At 34.8% G+C, this 26604-nt stretch overlaps 1 protein-coding gene across 9 annotated transcripts in view; it reads left to right on the forward strand.

Annotated features, from left to right (window-relative positions):
* Positions 1-26604, forward strand: part of LRCH1 (leucine rich repeats and calponin homology domain containing 1) — a 118358-nt gene that overhangs the window by 61397 nt on the left and 30357 nt on the right. For 5 of the 9 annotated variants that reach the window (XR_009725376.1, XR_009725377.1, XR_009725380.1 and 2 more), the window contains exons 4-16: positions 4765-4870; positions 5370-5506; positions 6017-6144; positions 8144-8228; positions 11864-11969; positions 13154-13266; positions 14915-14982; positions 15995-16081; positions 18434-18523; positions 18638-18674; positions 19383-19496; positions 21702-21749; positions 23415-23487. Coding sequence is in view for 3 of the 9 variants with exons in the window: in XM_061353074.1 (XP_061209058.1) it covers positions 4765-4870; positions 5370-5506; positions 6017-6144; positions 8144-8228; positions 11864-11969; positions 13154-13266; positions 14915-14982; positions 15995-16081; positions 18434-18523; positions 18638-18674; positions 19383-19496; positions 21702-21749; positions 23415-23487 (1192 nt within the window). In the remaining 6 variants the exon portion in view is untranslated. The remainder of the gene's footprint in view (positions 1-4764; positions 4871-5369; positions 5507-6016; positions 6145-8143; positions 8229-11863; positions 11970-13153; positions 13267-14914; positions 14983-15994; positions 16082-18433; positions 18524-18637; positions 18675-19382; positions 19497-21701; positions 21750-23414; positions 23488-26604) is intronic. The other 4 variants (XR_009725379.1, XM_061353075.1, XR_009725378.1 and 1 more) reach the window with 3 other exon arrangements.

Consider the following 26604-nt stretch of genomic DNA (forward strand, 5'->3'; position numbering starts at 1 on the left):
TTTGAAAGTGCCTGATTATCATGTTGTTATTTATATAACAGTAGCCTCTCTAATAAATTACGTTTCAGAAATTGAGCTGACCTTTCTTTAGGCCCCAGTCCTGCTGCCGGTTCTTTTTATATGAAGTAGCAAGTGTGGGGCTGTTTTCCTTCTAGTATTTTTTTAGTACACAGCCTCCTGTGGTATCGGGCCTCTGTTGTTTATTACAACTAATCTGGCCATTGATGAGAATGGAGTAGTTACTATTTCCTTTCTGGTTTATATCTTAGCTAAAGACTACCAAGTTTGTTTTGTTTAGTAATCGTTAGTAATTATTCTTATCAAATACTCTAATTTGTGTGTGCACATGATGAGTTTAGGTAGATTATTGAAATGGTTTTGATTTACTTAACCTTCAAAGAAAGTATCAGGCTGTAGCATTGTTTCTGTTGTGCTTAAGATAGATACAATAAAAGATTATGGTTCCAAGTCTATGTATAATTTAAGTCAGCAGTATTAAACACATTCTTATTTAGGGGATAGGATAACATTAATAGATAATAAACAACAGTTGGAACCTTTTATTGCTTGATTGCTTCTAATTTAAATGCTGCCCAGCTTGCGGGGGCTCATGTGAAATAATTGAAAGACTTGGCCTGAATTCTGTCTGGTGAAAATAATTCCTTTAATTTGTATTAACTGAGGTCTGTAATAATATTTTCAGTAAAGAGCTGCTGAAATGATTTCATATCTAATTTCCCCTCCAATTTCAAGTTTGAATCACCAGTAAGTGAACTGCATTGTAGTTGCTGAAAGTGTTTAATTTGTTAGTAAGAGTTTGTACACAGTTTAATAGTAGCCCTTAATCCTTATTTTAGAATTTTAGAAAAGTTAAAAACTAAAAGCTTGAAAATCAGTGTTGATTATGTTCAAATGAGATAGGATTTGTTTTGGCTTTTTTAAACAAACCACATGTTTAACTTCTGGAATACTGGATTTTCATATTGCTTTCCAGTTACAGTATAATTTCAGTGTTGCTCTTTGGCATGATGAAAGCAACAATCCCTGCTCTAAAAATATTTCAAATGAGAGGCTATAGCAACGTTTCTCTTTGGCGGCCTGGAAGATTCATGTGATTAGAAGTGGGTGGGAGAGAAGTGAATAACAAGGTTTTGTTAAATTGGGTATGGTTCTGTTCAGATGACCTGATTACTTAGTGTAATGCCACCATGAATGCTTGCTACATTTCTAGTGAAATAAGTTGCATTATTTAGCTGGAAATGACTAAACTGTGATGTATTGGAAGAAGCAAATAGTGATAGGATTGAGCGGCAAGATCTGTATTGGCATGTATGTTACAATGCAGTTTAGATAATAAGGTCATCATTGTTCTAAAATGAGTAAAAAATGAAGAAAGACAAAAAAACCCACCAAACCCCAATTAAGTCATTTTGTAGTTGTTCCACAAAACATTCAGCTGTGTGAGACCTATGCCAGCCTCAGTAGCATGTGGCCTCCAAGTAGGACTGTCACCCAGCCTTCTGGCAGGGCATGCTGCTCTATTGGTGCATATGCGATGCTGGCGTGGGGCTGGCCCGGGGGATTGATCCTGAGAGGTAACAGATACCACCTGACTGTGGGCAATTCTTGTATCACTAGGACTTTGCTGAGTGCTCTCAGGTTCCCAAAGTGTTTCATGAGCTGCATTCTGTAAAATCTGTGTACATAGCAAATGAGTTTTATTTTTTGTTTTCACCAAACTTCTTGACATGAACTCTTTTAAATGTTAGAGTTTTGGGTTATATAGGTCTGTCAGCTATCTTGGAAGCATCAAAATAACATATACATTATTTTCCCTACAGATGTATTACGGTTATTTGCAAAATTTGGTTGGGAAACTTACTTTTATTTGCGGCTGCATAATTCTAATCATATTTCTGCTATCAGCTGGGAAGATGAGTGCAAATCGGGTGTGAGGATAATCTGAAATTTAAGTTTCCATCAAAGTAGTTGGGCAGAGATGGCTCACTAATTGTACTCCCAAGCTATTAGATGTACAGTAAAATTCTGTTCTCCATCTCCCAGATACTGCTGTCTCATTTTGAAAGCCTTTAAATCTCTCAGCTGGGTTTTATGTCCTTCAGTTTATTCATCTAATCTGGACCAGCACCCTGACTAAGTGGGACCTTCTGCCTTCTGTTGCCTAAAAGGACCATGTGCTCATGCACCATGTAACTTTTTTTACTATTCAGTATAGCTTGTATGTAACAAGCTGTGACAGAATCCACCTGATTTTCAGGAGTAACAGCTCAGTCAGGAGCCCCAGATTTAAAAATGGATGTAAAGAGGAAGCTTATATCAGCATGGATGGTTTGGATAGTCTTCTGTGTGTGTTAATAAATACATTTTTTAATAAACACATTTTTTTAATAATACATTTTTATTTATATTATACTGACTTTCATTGGTTAAGACTATTTGAACTTTATCATGAACAAAAATACCCCGCATTGATAATTTTAATTTTGGTTTTACACCATTTTTCACAGAAATGTTGAACTGAACCGCTCCTTACGTATCTCTAATCTTGAGAAATTATGTTGTCATGACAGGAGATGGCATAACTGATGAGAACAAAGTAGAATTAATCCAAGAAGTCTGACCTTCAGCCCTTTAGAACTTGAATACGTGTTTGCACTTCAGTTGGCTGCATATGTCCATGAAGTGAAGTTCCAAACTCCTGATTGCATAGCTCCTTTAAGAAATTATTATCTTGAAAGCCATTAGACATTTGACTTGATAGTATTGCTCCCATTAGTGCCAAAGTAATGGGAAAGATAAACACTGTCACGTACACATGCATGAAGTCTAGTAATGATCAAGAGCAGAAGTATAACTAGAAATAATGTTACAGGTCTGTTTTTCATGGCTATTCAAACTAATAAAAAATGTTGGACTGCAGTGTATAGTAGGGTGAAGGATACTACTGTCTCCAGAGATCTTGTGAATACTGACATGGTGTCATAACAGATCAGTCGTACTGACGATGTTTTGAAAGGCTGTAAGTTGACTTTGGTTTTGAGGCTATGCACTGCCAGGCTTTTTCCACTTCGTTTAAAATTCTCTTCCTCTGACTTGTTCTGATGTGTGTGCGTAAGTGCACTTCGTCTAAAGTTTCTCTGCACAAGGTGACTTTAAATTATGTGCTCTAAAAATTGAGTAATTATGAAGTTATTTAAAGTCTGTAAATTAAAAATGGGACAGTAAAACTTTAAAAATAAATGATCTGGGATCACTGCAATTAACCACACTTTGTAGCAACTTGGGCAAAAGATACACTCATTAACTGGGATTTTTAATTTCCTTGTCTAAAAGCTGAAATAATATCCTGACTCTGTTTTGACAAGGGAAGGAAGCTTTGGCAGTGGTGAGATTCTGTTACAAGAAGAATCTTGTTTGATATATCGAGCAGTGTTGCCAGATGACATTTCACTTTTACTATCATTTTTCTGTTAACTAGTTTTTAGGCTTGAAGATAGGAAGTTAATGCATTTTCCTAGCATGAAAGCAACCATCTTTGCAAAGGTGACTTGGAAAATTGACTGACTTTTGGAAATGTTTGTAGTCCAGGAGCTTCCCAGGACTGTAGAAATCCATTTGAAACAATTGCGAGTAGGAGCAAATGTCCTAAAAGTATTGCGTGGGCAATTCAGGAAAATTTGGCATAACCCACTTACTCTTATGCTATGAAATACTGTTTCCTTTTTTTCATTGCAGAAATGGAAGCATAATTGGGATAGTACTCAAATTTGCAGATTGCCTGGGATGTAAGCAGAGATTTCAATGTCCTTTTGATTTTACATTGGGTTTCACATTTGTCAGCAAAAATGATAGCTACTGTCTGCAAACTTACCTAATTTTAGACTGACTTGATTCAAGGAGTTGATCTTTAGTACATGTTAGTAGCAGTTTCTTCCTACCAATAGTGTTAAAGTGTAATATTTATCACAGTAATACTACAGTGTATAAACTTTTTGCTTGAAATTATGCTCACTATAGCCAAACCCTATGCTTTCAATTTTATAGCTGTTACTCCTTTAGGAATGCTGAAATGAGGATGTTTTCCAGTTTTATCCAGATTATTAAACCAGTTGTATCTAGTCATCAAAATCAGACCTACTTGGAATCTGTCTAGGCAGTTAAGAAGTAACTTTTATAATAATACATTGAATATCTGTATAATATTAAGCAAGACCTGTCCAATTTTTTTGTGACCCATATGATGTGACAGTCAAATAGATGCCTTTCCTGAGCATAAATACAGAATATTGCCATTTTATAGTTTATTTTGTTTAAATATTCCCTCCTGAAGAACAAGAACGTTTTTTAAAAAATCAGATCCACACGTTAGCAGTTTTATATTTTATCCAAACATGTTTGGTTATAGAATGATGGTACTGAGTTGTTCTTATGAATAACATGGGATGAAAAAAGTAGAACATCTTAAGCAAATGGTTTTGAATGTTTTGATAGAAGTTAAATTAACTTTGAAAAGTAACTTTACTCTTTTTAAATGTGAATTCACTCTAGGTTTTAAGTAATGTGTAACCATTTTTTCATGTACTTAGTTTTGTATTGTGAAGACACAACTTAGATGGTTGCATGTTTTCAGGTTAATAAAATGCTAGAACGGTAATAGCAGATTAGCTACAATTTCACATCTGTATTATTTAACACTTAGGAACCAAAAGCTCATATTTTTCTATTATTACTCTTTTGCTGTAGGATGTTAGCTGTAATGAAATCACAGCTTTGCCACAACAGATAGGCCAGCTGAAATCTTTAAAAGAACTAAATGTCAGAAGAAATTACCTCGAAGTTTTACCCCAAGGTAAAATCAAACAAATTAAAATTCCTGATATGATAGCTCTTTTTATTAGCATTTTGAAAGCATTTTTTAATCATGTTAACAAATATGATTAAAAAGTAATTACTGTGTGTCAAATTTATTCCGTTTGAGTTTGCAGAATATAACATTCAGTGGTACTCACCAAATAACAGTGTGTGAGAGTTTTTAAATGAGTTATCTTTATTATTCTAGGCACCTTTTAAGTTGCGCAAGTACTTACCTGTGAATGAAGGGTGAGAACTGTCAGCTGAGCTTCAGGAGAAAAATGTATTTCAAAGTATTTATTTTAAAATTTATTATTGCTTGTGTAATAGTAATACTCTTTCCCTTCCTCATATAAAGTAAATGCTGATGTCTGCCTGCATTTGTATTTTTTTTTGAATGCAAAATAAGGTTTCTTGAAAAATATTATTTTATAACAAAAATAAAAGAATAAATACAGATATTACACCTTCTCTCTCTTTTTTTTTGTTACCTTTAGAACTTGTACAGCTTCCCTTAGTAAAATTTGACTTTTCCTGCAATAAAGTGCTTGTTATTCCAATATGCTTTAGAAAGATGGTGCAGTTACAAATATTACTGCTTGAGAATAATCCTTTGCAGTCTCCACCAGCACAAGTAAGTAGTCTATAATTTAATTTGAGCCTTAATATTGCGTGCAGTTACAGAAAAGTAATTTAAAAATACAGGTGAAATGCATCGTGAAGATGCCTGGGTGCTAGTGAAAACCATGTCACTACATAGAAACGACATGATAAATTCATTATTGACTTATTTTGGAAAATGGCTATTCAATTTACAGTTAGTAATAGGATGTCTTGTAATTCTTTTTGAGTGTAAAGTTCACTTGGATTTTTTTTTTTTTTTAATACATTCTTTTCATGTTTTCTGTCTTAATTCCTGAGGGCATTTATATTAGTATGCACAGATAATTGATCGGGTAATTGAAGTAGTTCTTAGTAAAAAAATAAAATAAAATAAAATATCCATTTTCCTTTACATGATATTTATTGTGACGATATGAGCTGGTTTTCAGGTAGTTTTACACTAAGTGACATTTCAAATAAGTTATTTCTTTCATTTGAGTTATAAATTTAGGTTGTTTTGGTTTTGTTTGTTGTCTAACAGATTTGTACAAAGGGTAAGGTGCATATATTCAAATATCTGACTGTACAGGCTTGTCAGATTAAAACAGCAGACTCACTGTATCTTAATGCCATAGAACAACAGCATTTGCCACAACCCGTGGAAGAGAGGTATGTATGAAAATCTCACTTAGTTTTTTTTCATGTAACACTTAGAAATAAAGTGAAAAAAATACTTTGTATCTTTAGCTACTAGAGTTTTATTTGTTTAGGTGCTATTTAGAATGCTCTTTTTAACAGATTTATTTTGCTGTGATATAGTTTATTCTGTGAATTACCTACAAGAGTTTATAACAAAGTATTTTTAACAATCGGTTCTGATTAAAGTTAGCAGCACATTAGGAAATTGCTTAGAAGTGAACCTTAGTTTAAATCAAACCTCTTACTCATTGCCTACTGGAATATATTCAAAGTAATTCAGGTGTATCACTAGGTGCTAGAAACTTCTTGTAAATCTATTAGCACATTAAGTTTTATTTTCCTGTGTTGTTTTGTGATTTATATGACACACAGTTGTTTCAAGCAGTGTTACTCATCCAGAGGCTTATCCACCCAGCAAAGAGAACTGCATGAATGTTGAGACCCTTTTAAAATGAAATGCGATAATTTGCTAGCAAAGTGAAAGACAAAAGTCTTTAATGTCCTGCACCAAGTATCTAGAAAATGTCATCTAGTATGGTGGTTTAAGGACAGGAAATAGATTCAAAAGAATTTCTGTCTATGAGAATCTCCGTAGCTAATTGGAAACCAGCTTTTAGCCAGCTCTGTCTTTGCTAACATGGGAAGTCTAATGTAACCAATCAGAGAAAGAATGATCATGCCTTATTTTTTTTTTTTCTTGAGAGAAAACAAAGTGTTAATGTAAATAAAAATAAATATCTTGCTGCCAAAACCCAGGGGAAGAAAAGAAAAAAAAAAAAAAAAAAAGAATTGTTATGGAGTCTCCCTTTCAGTCATCTAGATCAGATTTCAAGTAAATTGTTTTCTTCCATGTATGTTTGAAGGCACCTCTTTATCTGATTATCTATCAGATAAATACCAAAGTTAGGAAGAATCCAGGCTGAAGAGTAAGTTTTTCCATTTGGGAAACACCAGTGGTTTTTCTGTTTTGTTATTTTAGTACACAAGAAAATTGAGAGGAATGTCATGTCCTGTATGACATTTTTTTCATGCACGGTCATACAAGTTTGGGTAAGGGGGTATATACCAGTTGGTAGCTAACCACCTAATGGTCTATCACATAATAATTACAAAATATTTTATTTTAGAGAATAACTTCACACATCTGAAATAAAAACATAACATAGTTAGGATTTCCATAGGCAGTTTCTACAAAAAATTCCTTGGCAGTAACTGATGAGAGATAAGGTAAGATTAGGGCTAATCAAATACCTTATTTATGTAAAGGCTGATGAAGTTCTTTGTTTAAATTGCTGCGTCAATCTGAATTCAGGACTAAAGCTTTCAGGATTGCAAATGAGGGGATAATAACTAATATTTAAAAAATATAAAGTTAAAGGGAGTGTTTAATCTACTAGTGTACTTTAAAATGAGTAGAGGTCATATTAGGTCATGAAACCAGAAGAGAGAGCAGCTGCCATTGTTAGTGTGATTTTCTAAAAACCTAAATTTCAAACTCTATTTTAAAGCACTAAAAGGAGGTTTCTGTGTTAATAATTACTTCAAGCCATAGGGAGATAGCAGTTCAATTTTTAATGCATCAGTGGTTATAATTATATTAGTTGACTACAGTTTGAGTTCAGCTAGTTTAGTTGCTTATTGCATGGCTAAATGACTTCAGTCGGACTCTTGAGCTACTTAGGTAGCAACTAAGCATTTTTACTTAGTGTATAGACAAAAGTAAGCCTTATAGCAGATTTCTGTGATTTTTCATTAATCCTGAGGCTAGCCAGTCATTCCATCTCATCAATTTTCCTATCACCAGACTTAAAATTTGTACTTTTTAACCATCCTAGGCTACTTCACCCTTTCCTGTTAAGACTGGTTAGAATTTCGCTTTGTTTTAAATGAAACCAGGACAGAATTCTAATGGTAAATGCTACAATAGCTTTTTACTGATTCTAATTTATTTATTTTTGTTCACATGTAGCATTGATGACATCTATCCAAGTAAAAAGGACTCAGATTCAGGTGTTGGTAGTGATAATGGTGATAAACGTTTGTCAGCAACAGAGGTAAGCTGCATGAATTTTGTGTTCAGCTACACTTCCAGCACCCTTATTTTGGCTATATTTTAATTTGGGTAACAATATGGATACATTTTTGGCCATCAAAACTGTTGCAACCACATCCTTGGCATGAATTTCTTGCGAAGAAATGGCTAAAGCAAAGATAAAAGGAGACTATGGTATTTTTGTGTGCGTGTGTCTGTACGCTTTCTGGAGAGGGCAGTGAGATACTTGGTTTAAAATGGTCAACAATCTACCAACAGAGAAAATTCATGACAGTGTCTAGTTAATTTACATTATCTAGAGAATGAGGAAAGAAACCGGAATCCACATCTGCTGTTTCCAACAAAGTAGTAGTTAAAGGTTACACATCTGGCTTCTTGTCACGTGTTTTCTCTCTGATGATTTTTTCCTGTTGCAAATTAACAGGAATTCAGCATGCCCAGCCCTGGTATGTTCTGTGATGTGATTATGGTGGTTTGTTGTAGTGTAGAAGCTTCATCAAAGAATGAGCTTCTTGCTACTTAAAATAACTTTCCACTGATTCTTGGTGTTTCTCTTCTCCTTTGAGGAAAATGTATTGTGTGGCTTTTGGAACAAAAATAGAAAGAATCAAGCTTAGAGACTGAATTTGTAGTTGCCAAAAAGCAAATTGAAAATGATTCCACTTACACATCGATTGGTCTTTCAAATACAAAAGCGCTTAAAAAAACAAACAAACCCCACAGGGATTTCCAAGTATTTGGGCAAGTTTCTTGCTAGATGGAAATGAAGTAGAATGATTTACAGGCAGACGTCTAATGCTTTCCCTCTAATTGTAAGAGTATGCAGTCCATTCAGAGATGCTTACTAACTGTTTTGCCATTCTTACACTTCCTGAAGCTGAGTTAGCTTGTTAATGAAACTGTTACTCCAGAACTTCCACTTTAGCTATTAATAACATTTTTAGAAAATAGATCATCTTTCCTGTAATCAAAATGTAGCAATTGGAATGCTGCAAAAAACGTTTTAAAGACAACCAACAGTGAACCAGTAACTTTTTACTAGCACAGAGGTTTTCTTATATGAGAACCATGTTACACATGAGAATTGTGCAAGAAATATTTACATGTTGAGAGTCAGGATTCACATACATTGTTAGTTACAGTCAGAAGTCTACATTCTAAACACTAGATAAATATTAAATTATCAGACATGAAGTAATCATTAAACACATTTTTGGACCTTTTTTTTTTTATAAAGACATCAGACAGAGGAGGGCCATGAAGATGCTTAGAGGGCTGTAGCACCTCTCCTATGAAGACAGGGTGGGTGGGTTGGACTTGTTCAGCCTGGAAAAGAGAAGGTGTCCTGAGAGACTTTAGAGCAGCTTCCAGTGCCTAAAGGGCACTGAATTCTCGAGAGAGAAGTTTTGCAAGGGCACGTAGGGATAGGACAAGGGAGAATGGTTTTGAACTGAAAGAGGAGAGATTTAGATTAGATATTAGGAGGCTCCCTATTGTGAAGGTGATGAGAAACTGAACTCTGGTTGCCCTGTGAAGCTGTGGATGTCCCATCCTTGGCAGTATTCAAGGGCCAAGTTGGATGGGCTTTGAGCAACCTGGTCTCTAGTAGAAGGTGTCCCTGCCCATTGCAAGGGGTTCAAACTAGATGAGCTTTAAGGTCCATTCCCACCCAAGCCATTCTGTTGATTCTATGAAATTATAGTTTACTCTGAAGGACAGTGGCTGTTGTGTTTCAGCTCTTTCACCAAAAATACAATGTCATTTTGCATTTGTGTAACTTAAAAACAGGAATTTAAGTGACTCACTTTTTCAAATGCTGCTGTATTTTTTAAGAAGCTTGCTAATTAGCTTGGGTCCATACATGTAGGACATAGTAATTGAAGAAATTAACAATTCATGTGTTCCCGACTGGCTTGTTGGTAGGGCCAATTCTTCAGAGCTGTAGTCATCTTCCGCATTTCAAGTCAAACAACTATGTAGCCATGTAGCGTTGCTGTTAAATTGATCATGGCAACTTGAAGGCAAATTCTGCTTTAAGGTAGAGTACCTTATTTTCAGATACAGTGTAGGATTTTGATTCATTTTCCACCTCCCTTTGGCCCTTTTTTCCCCCCTTAAAATTCATTAAAACAAGAGGGTACTTCTTAAAATCCAGGTGTCCCTGCCTTATTTCCCATGAGAGTGACACATCGGAACCAGCAACAATTTATATGAAAATTATCTGAAAATGTGTAATCTGAATTCATTGTTGGAATAATGTTAAGTGTTTTTGATTCTTTTATGTCTGTTTCCTTCTGTTGCTAGCTGAAAAAATTAAACTCTGAACGAAAGATGTGTTTCACCTAAGAAGGAGCAATAGTTTCATATTATCATAGGCTGCTTTGGATAGTTTCTATTTCATAGTATACTGGCAGGAAACACCTGGAAAATCAATTTCAGAATTCTGTAGACCCTGAAAGTAAGAAATAGCCTGTTGAAAAAATGATTTTCTGTTTCCAAATTGAATGGCAAGTGGCTTTTTTTACACCAGCATTCCAAAATATTTTCTGAAAAACTGTGTTACTCTGCTGAGAAAAAAAATATCTTTCCAGTTTTAGTATTCAGGACTTGTAATAATGTAAGAACATTTTACTGTACTATTTTCTAATGATAGTTGCAAAATTAACAAAACATGACTCTTTGATCTAGAATAACCAAATTTAGTGCTTAAATGTCACATGAGATACAGCCTGAAAGAAAAGGAACTTCAATGTAACCTTGGCTGTCGGAGTGGATTTATACTGTGCATGTGTCTCCCCTCTTCCCCCCACCTTTTTTTTTTTTTTAAGCTGTTGGATTGTCATTATTTCAGGTCTAAAAGAACTACTGACTTTTGTGCTTAGAATATTTGGAGTGGGGCTTGGGGTTTTGTTTTGTTTGAGGTATTAGTTTATTTAATTTTAAAATAAAATTAATGTTGAAAATTATGTTAAAATTAACAAATTAGAACAGTTATTATTCAATGTTATTTCACTCCATTATAAAGCTTCATCCTTTTGATAAGTATTTGTCAAATACTTGACTATCCTTTTGAATTATTTATCTTTAAGCATAATACAGCCAGTGAATTCATAGAGTTAATAATATGCAGATTATTCATAAAGAGGAAAATATATGGTGGCCCACGTTTACAAAATATGTGAAGTCCAGGGTAGTCTTGGCAAATAGGAATAACCACATGTATCTGGGTACAGTTTTTTAAAAGCAAAGATTTGCTCTCTCCTTTATTACAAACCTTAACTTCACGATTTAAAAAAATACTTTCTCTGTGGAATATGAACATTTAAAGGTAGGAAGAATGGCATAATTCTACTAGAAGCTAGCCTACAAATGTAATCTGCTTTTGGCATTAAATTAACAAGCTGCATGGCAAAGTAGGGGAGAAGAATCTTGGAGGGAAAGAAAAAAAGGCTGTGGTACAAGGCTCAGTTTGTCTACAGACATTGGTGTCTAGAAGGAGCCTCTATCTTCAGCAGTCCCAGGAAAGCAGAGAGGAGCACAGTGCAGCCGTACCACTGCAAGGAGCACTCTTACTAATATGTACATTTTTATCCCTCTTGATTTGAGCTGAAACCAGTGTTTCTTATTTCTTCTTAGCCATCTGATGAAGACACTATCAGCTTTAATGTACCAATGTCGGACATTGTGGAAGAAGATCATGTTGTAAAGGAAGATTCAAGTCACCATGCTAACTCAAGAAAAGGTTGGAATGTAAAGAAAGTGGAAATTAAATACAGAGAAGTTCTGTCAATAATTCCATTTATAAGACTGTAAATTCAGTTGTGAAAATCACAGCCCAACTGGCATCAGTCTCTCAGCAGTCTACATACATTATCTTTAAATTAAATCTGGTTTATTCCCTGATACTTTCTTTTGGAAGTTTCAGTGATTAATTTTGTACTGGATAAATGCCTTATTAAATTGATTTTTCTTGCTGATATCCTAGTTGAACAACAGGTATTTTCACTACCCTATTTAAATTTTTTATAATAAATGCCTCCCTACCTAAAAGGCTTTGATCATGTATATAACAGTCATGTAAAATAGCAAAAAAGAAGTGTGCTACTTAGACCATTTTTAAGCATACTGAATCAAGGTCCTTATAGTAATTTTCCGTAGCAATTCCAGTGAACATATTACACCTTGTCTCAGGAGTTAAGTTCTGGTTCTAACTGGGGGAAGAAAACTGAGAATTGATTTAAACCATGCTTCCCAAACAGTAGTATCAATGTGTAATAACTTATCAAATGGCAACTCAGTTTCTGAGTTAGCAATGTACAAAAGCAGAGTCCATTTCTGTAGTTGGACTTAATACAAAGTGAGATAGTAAGAAAATTACATCCTACAGTGTTTGTTAGCAAGCTGGAGAAGGTAAGTTATAGGATCAGACTACTTAAAACAGGAGAAAATTACTACTGCCTCATACTCCTGCAAATAAGAATATGATATTGGCTGTAAAGGCTCTGAACCATTTTGAATTCTGTGAAGAAAGTCTTTGCTTGTTACAGCATTGCAACTGAAATTGCACTAAACCGCAAGGCACTGGCTGACACATCTGAATGTATTGTAACACTGTGCAGCTGTCCAGCTGTGTTCTTGCGCCAGTACTAGCAAGACATGCTTGGTGTAGTTCAAAACTTACTCCATTGATGCTTGTTGTGGTGCTTCTGATCTATAAGTGTATGATCCCAGGGTATTGATTTATTACAAGTTTGAAATGAGTTAACATCACTTGTTAAAATGCAAAGATATTAACTTGTTTGAAGTTTTTAATGTGCTTTGAATTTAGACTTTGGTTTTGAGTTCTGTTACTCAGTACACTTAAATTATGTTGAGTAACAAATGCTGAGCTGAACAAGAAATAATTCTATCTTTTTTTATTGTTAGTGGAATTCCATCAAGTATCTTCTCACTTGATTGTCAGTGATAAGTCAAGAGAAATAGAAGACCAGTTTGATGAAACAGATACTCTTACTACTGAATTTATGAGTTACATTAAGGCAAGTTTATGACAATTTTATTATTACAGAATATTTTACTATAATTATGTAATAACTATATTATGTATGTTCTTTATATTTGCCTGCCTCTTTATTCTCACTTCATCATCTGATTTTCAGTAGTCAATCATTTGAAGACTAGTCTCTGGGGAATGTCCTCTATAATAACAAGATAATAGCATCTAAAACATGTTGCAGACACTGGTTCCATAAAATACAAGTTACTGTATTGAATTTCAGTATAAGGGTGTTGACAGAGTGAGCAGTTTAATTTCTTTAAATTTTGTTATCTTCTTTAACATTATGATGGTTGATATCAGCAACTTATGACTTTAACAGGTAGTACATCCATTTTATTCTGAGGGTTTTGAACTTGGGTAGTTTTCCTCCTTGTGCAGATTTCCAAATCTGTTGTGTTCTTTGATATACATTAAACCATATAATAGAATGTCTTTTGGGACAGTGGAGGGGGTCTTCTAGAACTGAAATTCTGGTTAACCAAACCATACATAAAGTCAGTACAATGTGCAGTGCAGAAGAGGAGCTTAGGCTTAGAGGAGTTTGTAGTTTTTCAAATGCTATTCCTAATTTATATGGCTTTATCTTGTCTACGTAGTTATGCCCAGAAACTGAGGATCACCTTCTACAATAAGTGCTGTGTTTTTGTCATCTTGTATGTGCCCTTCTTGTGGGAAATATCATATACTTCATTCCTCTAAGGAGAAGAAAAATTAAAAATAATGGCTTTATTCATTCTACTGAGGATTTGCACTGGAAAATGGGCCATCTTTGGGGAATGCTAGAAAAGCCAGTACACTCTTCAGTGACACATGTAGCAGGGTTGTGTAGCAGGGTGATGTGACTGATGGGGCAAACACATGACTCAGAAGAGGATAAGCTTCTCTGTTTTCTGCTGATTGTTCTCTACTAGTACAAATGCACATCCATTTAGAGACCTTCTGTCTTTACTGGCAGCTGAACTACTTCAGTGTTCCTGTGTGTCTGAGATGAAAGAGAAAATAAAATTTGCAAGACATCAAAAGGAAGCATTGAAGAGAGAGTCACTTTTTCTGAGAAGTAGCACTTCAAAGTCATAATTAGTTAGGACATTTTAAACTCTTATGTCTATATAACTGGCTGATTAATATGAATTCTTGCATGCATATTTGTTTAAAAAAACCCAGCAAACATGGCTGTTAAAATTGTCAAGTAGGAATGCTGTTAATTGTGGATGAAGTATGTAATTGCTACTGTTTGCATATTTGGAATTTCTTCGCTCTGTAAACAAATTTGGATCTGGTAGGAGGAGACTCAGAGTTGTGCTTAATTGAGGCATTGTTTGCATGCACCAGAAAACTATAAATAAAATCTGGGGCATAGAATAAAGAATTCTCATGCTGCTTGACTTCTTTTACTGTTAAAGGAGAGTAAGGGCTATTGACCTCAATAAAATCTGAGCAGCGAATAGCAAATCTTGTAATCAGTATCTTAAAAGAGGTAGAGAGAGGAGTGGAGCAGAATCGTTGAACTGCTTCAACTAGCCACCCTAAACTGTTACATAAATTAGGTCAGTGCTGAATCTGAAAGCAATATTTATGTGCCTACTTAATTGCAAAGTTCAGTTCTCAATATCACTGTCTACTTGCAGAGTAGAGCAGCAGAGTGTGATGAATTGTTGAGAATAGAAGAGGACACACAATGGCACACAGGTGAAATGTAAGTATATTTTATGTGTCTATAAGTAATTAGCTGTGTTTTGTGCAAAGAATTGGCATTTTCTTCTCAATTGATAACTTTGTAGAGTTGGAGGAATGACAGAAGCACAGCCTTGCACTTCATGTGTGCTCAGTGTTTTACACATTATTGCTGAATAGAGTGGATGTTATGTTAAAACTAATTAATTTGTATGCACTGGTAATACTGTAATATTTTTACCTATGTAGAAACAAGTTTTTTGAGGAGGTATTTTGATATTTGGTCTGTTAATGGCTTTGGAAAAAGACAATTTTATAAAAACTTGCAATCTTTTCTTCTTTTTTAAAAAAATTAAGTGTAAAAAAATCCCTCAGTTGTCTTTTTGTCATAATTTAACCCTGACGCAATCGTTAATTTACAGACATTAATTCAAGAGCAGAGCAACTGCGCATCAGTTGCTGAGGCTTCTGCATAAGAAAAGGGGATTTAATATGACAGTGTGCTGTGAAGCTGTCAGTCATTGGGACAGTGGAGTCCTGTATGATTTAAAAATGAAAACTGAAGGAAGGAAAGAGTAAGTCCTTTCTGAAAGAGCCTTATTGGCAGAACTAACAGGAGATTTGTAAGAATTATAAATCCTGAAAAGCAAAAGAAAGCATGCTGGTCCATTAAAAGAATCATTGTATTTAGTAGTTACGTTAAAACAACGCACCCAGTGAGTGCAGTTAAGAGTCAAATATTGGTTCAGTATCTTCAATTTTAGAAGTCAGTCTGTTTAATTGAATGCTGAATGTTATGTAAGTTCACATTTATGCAAGTATGTATTAGGTTGGGGGGCTTTGTTAAAGACAAGGTGCTGGGGAGGTTTTTCAGGAGAAACTGCATAAATTCAGCACATACTGGTGTGCAGAGAGGCTGTTTTTCCCCTTTATATTGTTTGCACGCCACTTGGAAGATACAAAGTGAAATTTAGGCTATCCTTGATAATTGCTGTTGTACCTCTTTTCTTGAATGCTTTTGTTTTCTGTTATAGAATAAGTTTGTCAGAAGAACAAACTATTGATATAGCAATGATAGAGCAACTAAGAGAAGCAGTAGATTTATTACAAGATCCCAACAGGTATGCTTACAATAGCTGATGTATTAATGTAATGTATTTAAAATCTTTGTGAATAAATTTAGAGTTCTTCTTTAACCAATAGTTTGAAAGTTCTCTGGAGTTATGAAGTGCTTTATTAGCACACCAGTGTTTTTCAGGAGGTGTTTAGATAGTTAAGAAAGAAACTTGCATTTTCTCTCTAGAATGCAGTGAGTACCTAGACATAATTCCCAGTAAATTAAAAAGGATTTCAGGTATGAAATAAACCTAAATTTTGAGGTGGAGACACGCATTAGCCATTTGTCTTGTGTACACTACTGTGATTTTCTGAAGTTTGGTCTAGAATTGTCAGGTTTCTTCTAGGAATTATACACTACTTATTCGTGTTTGGTTTATTTTTTGGGAATGGAGAAGGTCTTTTGGCCCAGCTTCATCCCACCTCAGTGGGGGATATAAAGGAGGTGCCTGAATTAGTGGTGGAGTTTCTGTAGTCTCTCTCTGAAATCAAAAAGCGGAAGAGGCAGCTAGAGAAAATTATGTAGGTTTTCCCTGACTACAGAAGGTGAGATTTTTTAATTTAGGTGCCTAAGTGGTTGAAGTCAAGTGATATAACTCTGGATTTGTGAATAAATAGTGGAATAACTATTTGATAGAAAACAAATGCTTGTCTTACTGAAAAAGACTGAAAGGGGTGGTGTAGGTAGTTCTGGCCAGATGCTTGCTATTGCTTTTCTTTGTGTAATTACCTTCAGAAACTGATTCAGTTAATCTCAAAACTTTTTTCTTCATTACTTCTATGAGATAGCTGGTTTACAGCTTCATTTCTTGGAAGGCTAAAAACCTCCTTGTCACTTCCAGCCTTAAGTATCCTTGTGTCTTCTTCCTTCCTTCTCTGGATCATCTTGTGACTACACTGTTCTTTAGTTTAAATGCCTATTTTGATACAACTTTACCACCTAGCAGAACTTTGTACTTTTGAGCACAGAAATCCACTCCTGTTGGTATTTCTAGAGAAAGGGCCATCTGGCTTCATTTTGAATCATATAAAGAATACTTAAATTCTTGAATCTCACACTAAATACTTGAATCACAAGCATTTTTGCTTAATAAAAATCATACAAATTCTGAAAGCTTTTTAGTTCCTGTGGTTTCCGCAAGGTAATATTCCTCTGCTTCTGCACCTCATATGAAGTTTATTACTTGTTAACTTTACAGATTTTGTCATTTTGCTTTTGCCAGGTATTGCTGCAAAATTTTCTACATATTTAGTTTTTCTTAAGAAAATACAGAAAAATAATCTTTCTCCATGCATATTCAGACATGCTTTCATTAGCAGCACTACAGTAAATTCAAAATGTGGCTCTTAAAAATGGCTGATCATATCATGCATGTCTCTATCGTTCTACTGTTTGGATTTATTTATTTATTTATTGTATAGTACTAGGATGCACTTTCTTTTTCTGACCTTAAAATGAGTATTTAATTTACTGAGCAGTATACAGGGTTTTGAATGTATGTCTCCTGTATGTTAACATCCAGCCTTGCCCGGCAAGATACACCTAGGTGTCTTAATAGTTGCCAAATAATTATGTAGATTTTTCAGTCCTCTGGGCCACAATTTCCTAATAATTCCTTTATAATTACTGGATTACATGGCAGTTTGTGATATGCTTGCATTATATAAAGTAGTGTGATAAAATTTTGGTTTTCATACTGGATATTTTTTTGTCCTTATCTAGATCCACAAAGGAATTAAAATGCCTCCATTGCTCCTTAGTTTAAGATGCACAAAAACTTTCATGTGTTTTTTTTCAAGTCTGCATCCTGTGTGCACACAAACAGCATTCAGTTCTGGAAAGCAAAAATATTTCAGACTCAACCTCTTCCAATATTTTCAGACATTTGCTTCATATTCCTATATTCCCTTTCTTATATTCACTGCTTTCTTTCAGGTCATTGTCAGTTGTGAATTTATTGTTGCACTGCTTAATTTTCATCCTCTGTAATTAAATTTGAATATCTAACTAGGGTTGTGGCTTCTGTTTGAACACAGGGTGCTAGAGGCTGGATATAGAAATCTACAGTCTTCTAGATAATGGCATCATTGTTGGCAATAAACAGGTCCTTTTGTTTTAATACAAGACATTGCTCAGGATGACATTTTGCAGATGAAAACATTACTGTTGCTTTGATTCAACTGGTGACAGTGAAGCATCAGGAGGCATTTCAGAAAGTTCTTGAGAGATAACACTCAGCAGGTTAAAACCATGGCTATGAAAGTATTTTATATATCCATTGTTTGAAATTAAATACTGAACAAAGTGGTTACTAAAGCTATACCCCAGTGCGATGTTTCTATTTCAAACCTTGCAGATTAAGCATGGATATTTCAGAGAGCAGTGATGTGAATCTGTATCCCATGGAACCAGCAACAGCTTTAGAATTTCAGGAATCTACAGTAAAGTGTGTTTATCTACCTTTTTTTTTTTTTTTTTAAGAAACTATTTGTTAGATTCATCATATTAAATTTTCTACATAACAAATTACATATTTGCATATGTTTATCTTTGTACATAGCGGTCAAATGCAGATGGAGATGTCTTCCTTTGGTCAGGTACGTTAATGAGTGTATTAAAACAAAATATGGGGGGGAAGACAGGAAATAAGCCAACAATCTTAACTATTATTAATCTGCCAAGTAGGGAAGGGATAAGTTTAGTAGGCTAGAGGACAAAACTAATTCTTCTTTAACGTTTTTATGGATTTTTTTATTTTTATTTTTTTTTATTTTTATAGGTGTATGCATAACATTTTTCTAGGTTTGTCAGTTGCTTTTTTATATTAGTGGGTTTTTTAATCTCCCTGTATGCAACTTTCAATATAAGCCAGTTCATTGCTCAGCTATGTGTACTTGTCTACCATCCCACTCCACTATCTCCCTCTTCTGGTGCAGGGAAACAGTGCGTTCATTAAAGGTAACACCAACATATTTTATAAACTAAAAATCAGTGTTTTGCCGGAACATTGTCATTATAGTTATAAAGAGTATATAAAGTATGATTTGGAGTTTTACACTGTGATATATACTGCTTATCATTTGATCTGTATCCTGACTGGTAAGCAGGTGTTCTTTGTGTATTGCTTTGTTTAGATTTACGTTATCTAACTTTTAGCACTGGAACTGCAAGTATATAGTATCTGCTTACTTTGTTTGTTTTTTATCACTGTATTTGTAAGAAATACTTCTGAGGTAATGTTATGCAAAAAATGATATAGTTCTGTTTCCAGTGATGCACAGTCTAAAGAGCTATTTATCTTACAGAGAGAAAATGCTGAAGAGGAACTAGAATTTCAGAGAAGGAGGGAGTTGGTTATGGAGAAAGCAAAGTCTGAAGTGAGACCTTGTGAACAGGGTGAAAAATGGTCATTGAGCCAGGTATGGAGGTGTCTAGATGCAATAAATGTGGAACACATTTCAAAAGGATCATTGCGTTCTATTTGTGTGTGGAAACTATACTGAAATTAGGCCCTTTGGTTTGGGGTGGGGTTTTTTTTGTTTGTTTGTTTGTGTTTTTTTTTTTGTTTTTTTGCCTTATCTTAACATTTGGCTATAAATGGGAAGTTGATTAAGACCCATCTCTTGTGTCAAAAAACTGATATAATGAAATTAATAAGACATGGAAGACTCTTTCCTTCTGATAAAAACTGTAGTAGATGCCATGGTTGCATTCCCCTGCAAAAATAAGGCACCTCAAGGTTAGATTTTCCATAAAATAAAACACCTGATTCATCATCCCACTCACCCTGAATACTTGTAGCTATATACACTGCTGTGTTTTTGTTAATAGCAGCAGTATTTTTAAAGTGTTTAATATTACAAACAGCTGGTATATAAGTTGAGATTACAGTTTTAAAGTTTCAAAAATATTTTAAGTTTTCTGTACCTTGGAATGATCTAGAAATAAAGGAACTATGAAAAAATTACTTTAAATATTTGGTGCATATGTTATTACTTCAGATCTTGATTGTATAAGGATTTTTGTGACTGCTCTTGCAAGAAGATTCTGAGAATAAAATTACATAATGTTCTTTCTGTTTTGGTAGTGCCTTAATATGTTCTACCTTATCCAGACATTGAATAGATTAATGCTTTTCAAATATTATTATGTAATCATCATTACTATCAAATATTCCCATTATATCCTTGTGATTTTGATAGTCTGCATGTATCTTTGTTTTTTCTTTAAGATACAAAATTTAAAAAAAAAAAAAAAAAAAGAAAATTGAGTTGGTTTATCTTTTGTTATATCGTTGTATGTTGGGACCGCTACACTTTGTGAAATGGTTCGTGCTACATTACTGAGATTGACACATAAGGCTAATCCAGTATCAAGATCTGTGTGGTCTCTGCATTTCATTTAACAAGGACACTGCTGATTCATTTTTTAAGAATCTCTTGAAAGGAAGAAATAAATCTTGAACACTTGTAGAGATCTTGGTCTGGATTGTATTATGCAGGTGGAATCATTAGGCATGTTCCATGAAATAGGAACTGCTCTTGCAAGTTTTTAATAATGCTACATTCTGTGTAGTACAGTAAATGCTCGTGTTACTACTTGTGCTACTAAATTAATTAAATGCATCATAAACTAAAAATTCTGACGTGACCTGCATGCTGTGAGAGAGATTAGACCTGCAATGTAGGCATAAAGAGCAGGAATTTAACAAAAACATAATCCCTGAGCACAGGAGTGCTCAAGCATACAAGTCCCAGGTAGACTGGCTGAGATCAGATGAGTGAAATTTCTGTTTATCCTAGGTAATACAGTGGTTGAGATAATATTATGAAATGTGTCTAAAGCTGAAGAATTTCCTTTAATTTTGAAAAGTAGCCAAGAAAGGTCATAAAGCAAAATGGGTGTGTAATCCTACATCCCATCTTGCTATTTTTTGGAAAGCTCTTTGACTGCTGGGACCAAGTGTTCCAAGTACTGTCATTTACTTGTGTTCCCATTTTTTAGCTACTAAAAAAAATGCCCCTAAGGAAATGCAAATGCTTTTGAATTGAGTTATGATTTGTTTCTACATATGCCGTTGTACATGTGGACTGTGCTTCTGCTGATTTATGATTGATGCAGAATTAATGATTTTATTTCATGTTTATTAATGTGATTTACATGTTTCCAATTTAATTACAGCGGAAGTAGTAACAAAAGTTATAAAGTTATAAATAATTTATTATGGAATACTTCCCTCTTCCAGTATATATTAAAAACATTTGCATGTTAAATGCTTGATGGTAGTTTAATTACAAAAAAATCTGTGAAACAAAATTGGATACTGCATTTGAACCAAAAAGCTTTAAATCTTATAAAAGCTGTTATAATTACTTAAGATTGAAATGAAAACGTTAATGAAAAATCTTTGAGAATAATTTAAAAAGTCTTGTTCTACTAGCAATAACAGTGTTTCTTATTCATGAAAATGAATTATTTCAGTAAAAAAGAATGAATTAGGTATTAATTTATATCTGAGTATCATGAGTAAAATCTCCTGTTGTGATGTATCACTAATATAGTTGCTGAAATCTTTTCTCCTTCCCTCCCTCCTCCTCCTTCCCCCTTCTTTTCCAAACATGCAGAATGATCGAGTTGTTTGGAATACAAGTGGACAAACTTCCCATAATGAGGTAAGGTACTGGTGATGTTTGTCTCTTATATGTTTCATATAAATAGTTCATATACTAAATGAAACATGTAACTGAATATCACAGAAAATATGACTGAGCTCATCAATAATGGTGGTGTGTCTTATTTGGCCTGTGGTTTGTTGTCATCTTAACGATTCACTAGGGTATAAAATATACTTTCCAATAAACTTGAGTTACGTATTTTAGCATTCTTCGCTGTGAGGGTGGTGAGACACAGGCAGAGGCTGCCCAGAGAAGCTGTGGCTGCCCCATCCCTGGCAGTGTTCAAAGCCAGGTTGGATGGGGATTTGAGCAGCTGGGTCTAGTCGAAGGTGTCCCTGCCCATGACAGCGGGGTTTGGATCTAAATCATCTTTAAAGACCTTTCCAACACAAACCATTCTGTGATTCTGTGATTTTCCGTTTTTTTTTATTCTTCCTTATTGCACAAGAGTTTCTAGTGGTTTCAGCGCAGTTTTTGTGCACATTGTGTCATGTCCTTGATTAGTTTTCAGAGAGGAGCCTGATTTTATTGATCCTGTCACTTTCACAGTACAAATCTGAGCAGAAGGTCAAAAAGAGAAAGTGTAGGGAGCTCCTTATGGAGATTTTTTACCTTCATATTTTCTATGCAGAAATAGGGCTTCTCCCTCTACATCATACTGTGTATGAACAACTTGCAAATTCATGGGCACCCAGCCACCTTCCACCAGTCTCTGTGATGAGACTCCTATAGATCCTAGTTTCTTGAGGGATCACTTTTTAAATAGTGAATAATTTTTTAAATAGGGCTCCCATTATGGAGTATGGTGATAGGTCCCTTTCTGTGTTACCATTGACAGTATGATTATCGTACCTCACCTTCTTTATGCTGCTACTCGATTCTTCCTGCTGCAACTTAGCCTAGTTCTGGGTCAGGGGTGATCCTGCTCTGAGGTGTATGTTTAAATTCCTCTTTTCTGTTCTTTAGCAGAAATTCAGTGTTGTGTGGAAAAAATACCATGCAGAATGGTCATTAATTCTGTGAAAGAAATTAATGTATCTAAGGATAAACATTTCTTTGCTTTGTTTTTCTAAATGTACTGTGCCACAGGAATGTATGTTTGATGGAACCAAGTGATTACATGGGAGAAAACTGAGAAATAATTGAGCTTATTTGTAGAGAGGGGGAATATTTAGAATCATAGAATAGTTAGGGTTGGAAAGGACCTTAAGATCATCAAGTTCCAACCCCCCTGCCATGGGCAGGGACACCTCTCCCTAAACCATGTCACGCAAGGCTTTCTCCAACCTGGCCTTGCACACTGCCAGGAATGAAGCATTCATAGCTTCCCTGGGCAACCCAATCCAGTACCTCGCCACCCTCACAGTAAAGAAATTCTTCTTTATATCCAATCTAAACTTCCCCTGTTTAAGTTTGAACCCGTTACCCCTTGTCCTGTCACTGCAGTCCTTAATGAGGAGTCTTTGGTCAGAAACTCATCCTTTCCAGCAAAGGAATAGGATACAATAGAAAGGGGAGTATATCATAGGTTTGAGGCTATATTGTGAACAGATTACGGTGGAATAATTATAGCATGAAGTATTGTTTACTTTTGTATAGTCTTTTGTGCTGAGATACTTTGGATGTTACTCTTACTTAGATTTCTGTTCTTGAATTGCACAGAACAAGGATAAAAGTCCAACAATGTCTTCTACTACAAACACTACAATCCCTTTTGGCTTGAAGCCACGATCAGGTAATGTGGGCAAGAAAATGAACCAAATTGTGTGTACTTTGTGGGTGGGTGGGTGGGTGGGTGTGGGTGTATACACACACACATCTGCCTTATTAGTGGATGCCTTTTTCCCTTAAGAAGGCAGTGACAGAATATTTTCTGTACAACAGTTAGAAGAAGATTAGAACATTTTAAGGTTATAGGTTTGAATCAAGATTGAATTTGTAACATGTATTTGGCACATTATATATGGATCAATTGGGTATTTGATAAAATTATATATATGTTTAAAAATGTATGTATAGATATAATGTATTTTATACATACATACATATGCATCATCTGTACTGCCATACTGACTGAAATACAGTTTTTTGCTTAATTGGTATGTAGTGATACAATTTAGATTTTGTTGAATAATGTATGTGAACCCAGGACACTAGGTTTGTTTGAAAACTGCTTATGCATTGCTCTGAAAATTGTTCATTGCAGTGAGTTTTTCAGTAGTTTATGCTTGTGTAAGGATCAAGCATCATAGGAAGATTAGATGTTTACTTCAGCCAGCAGCTGGGTTTAATGAATTTGCAATGCACTAAATCTGCATAACCATCAATCTTTTAACAAGCAGCTGTTTATTAAAAGAAAACTCAACCGAATAACAAACCACCACCAACAGAAATACGGATGTGTTTAAGGGCTTGGATAACAGCTTCCTGTAAAAACAGGATTAGCTGAAGGATTAAACTCAGTTTTCATCTTTTCTGCGCTGAGGTAGTCAGTATTGTCATCATCTCATATCACGTCTAAAGAATAACTGAAGGTTTTTCAGTATATTTCAGCATCCTAACACTGTAATTCTGGTTTCTCACATTCACCACAAATGCTTTTAATCAAATGCTGGTGAACCACTACTGGCTTGTAGTTTCCATAACTAAATGTCTTGGCAGTAATAGCAACAATTTCACATTGGAATGTTTAAGAAAATGTACCCATAGGCTTTTCCTTTTTCTTTAAGTTTTAAAAAGTAAAGAAAATAGTATTGAACCAATGTTGTTTCATGAAGAGGATATTTTAAATTTCCCATGTAGTTATGATATACAGTTTGACAGAGCTGTTCAGTTGCATTTCTTATTTTGTTGGACTGTTACTCTGACTCTATTACTGTATGCTTTAGAGATGTTATTTGTTGGAATCTTTGAAGCGTGGGGTTAACAATGGGTCCTTTCAGGATTTGTAAAAAATAAAGCATTGAGTAATACTGCACAATTCAGTGGCAACATTGCAATAACACTGTTAGAAAGGTGTGTGAAGGCAAGCAGGCCCATGGCATGCTGCTGCTTTCATGAGATGTAGCCTGTGTTCTGCTGAGCTGCCAGTAAAATCTGTATCCGGGGACTTGAGGCAGTACTGTGGGAGAGAATGCAAGAATGTGACTTCTTGCTCAAGCATTGTTTTAATGCGCACTCTCAAATCTTGGTGTATCAGTGCACCAAGATGTCCTATACTTAATAATGACTACAACAGGTCAGGGCAAAACAGCCTAGTGAATCTTTGGGTTTGCAATGGTTGTAGTCCTTGCAACAAATCCTCCAAGTCACATAATGGAAGACCAGATGTGTGCAGCTCCTACAGTTCTTCCCCTGTCTATATTGCAAAAGTGCATGGAGTCGTTGAATACCAAAGTCAGTTGGTTATAATCTGTTAATTTTCTGCATTGTACCAATTCACTTTCATATATTTGAGATTTTTTGAGTATGCCAACGCTATAGTGTCTTCTGGTCACAGCTACAGGTTGCAAAAAACTTGGTAATCTGAATTTATTTCCTTTCCATATCATACACTACACAGTCACCAAGCTAGAACCATTACTGCACAATCTTTCACTTCATTGCATCCAATTTCAGTCCTGTTATCTTAAATTTATACACTAGTAAGACAGGGGATTTTGGCAATAGTAAAACTTTAGGTCCGGCATAAGATAAAAGGATGGTATATTATCTGTGTATCACAATGTAACAAAATGAAAGCTTGTAAAGGAGTAGTGAAGCTCCATATTGTTTCCTGTCCTGCTCCCACCCTAGAATTACTCTAAAAGTAGTATGAAAATAATTTTTTTATAACACCTAAGAATAATTTACAAATAAAAGTAGCATATGACTGAAAATACTGGCATCTTTGTGAATCTTGCATGTTTTTCCCATTAAAGTTGGTTAGTTTGCCTTGTCTCTAGTTTCTTCACTGTATTTCCTTTAAAACTTTGTGTGTCTTGTGCGAGTTTGAGCCATATCACTGTCTGAGTTTGTACATGTTAATTATATACTGCTTTATTGCCTTAGAGCTGATCTAGTCTAGAGGTCCAGCAAATTGGGGATCTATGAACGTTTTTCAGCTAAGTTTATAGTTTATTTCAGTAGTGTTTTTCATTTAAGTTTTTGTGGCCTTAAGGGAAACGTTAAAACTCATTCTTCATTAACTTCATTAATTTCATCAAAGCTTCATTAGATCTTACATTTGAACTACTTTATTCTATAGGTCTTTTAAATCAGAGTGCAAGATTAAAAGAACATCATTGTAACTAAAATGTGAACAACATGCTCTGGAAAAACTAGTGGCAAATTTTCAATGAAAAAACATGCAACCATACCTTTCCAAAATTTGAGAGTTTATTTTCACTGTGTTTATTTTACTCTATTTTAAATGAATATTGCTTTCTGTTTGACACCACTCCCTTCTTCCCCCATCATTTCATAATGATTTATGTCTCTTGGAAAGGTGAAAGTAAACTGTTCTAGACTGGTAAGGTTTCCAGGTTTTTGCAATACACACAGAAATGGAAGTGCTTCCAGAGGATAAACCACAGTGACTTAAACATCTGTGTTTTAGTACATACTGTGTTAGTACATACTGATAAGTGCTTAGGACTGAAGATCCTTTTCTTGCATACTAAAGCTAGACAAAACATTAGGAAAATTTGTATTTGATGGCAAACTTGGTACCCAATGGAAATGTTTTGAAAGGTAATGAATGTGTTTGACTTCTTGAGAGATTCTTTCTGAGGGCCAGATGTTTATATGGAACAGAAAAAGAGACAGGGTTGGTTTGGATTTTTTTTTTTTCAGACTATTTGCTCCTGTATTT

This window comes from Neopsephotus bourkii, unplaced genomic scaffold (genome assembly GCF_033783945.1).
Source record: "Neopsephotus bourkii isolate Nb327-2 ecotype Australia unplaced genomic scaffold, CSIRO-AGI_Nbou_v1 NB_663, whole genome shotgun sequence".
In the NCBI taxonomy this organism is placed as follows: Eukaryota; Metazoa; Chordata; class Aves; order Psittaciformes; family Psittacidae; genus Neopsephotus; species Neopsephotus bourkii.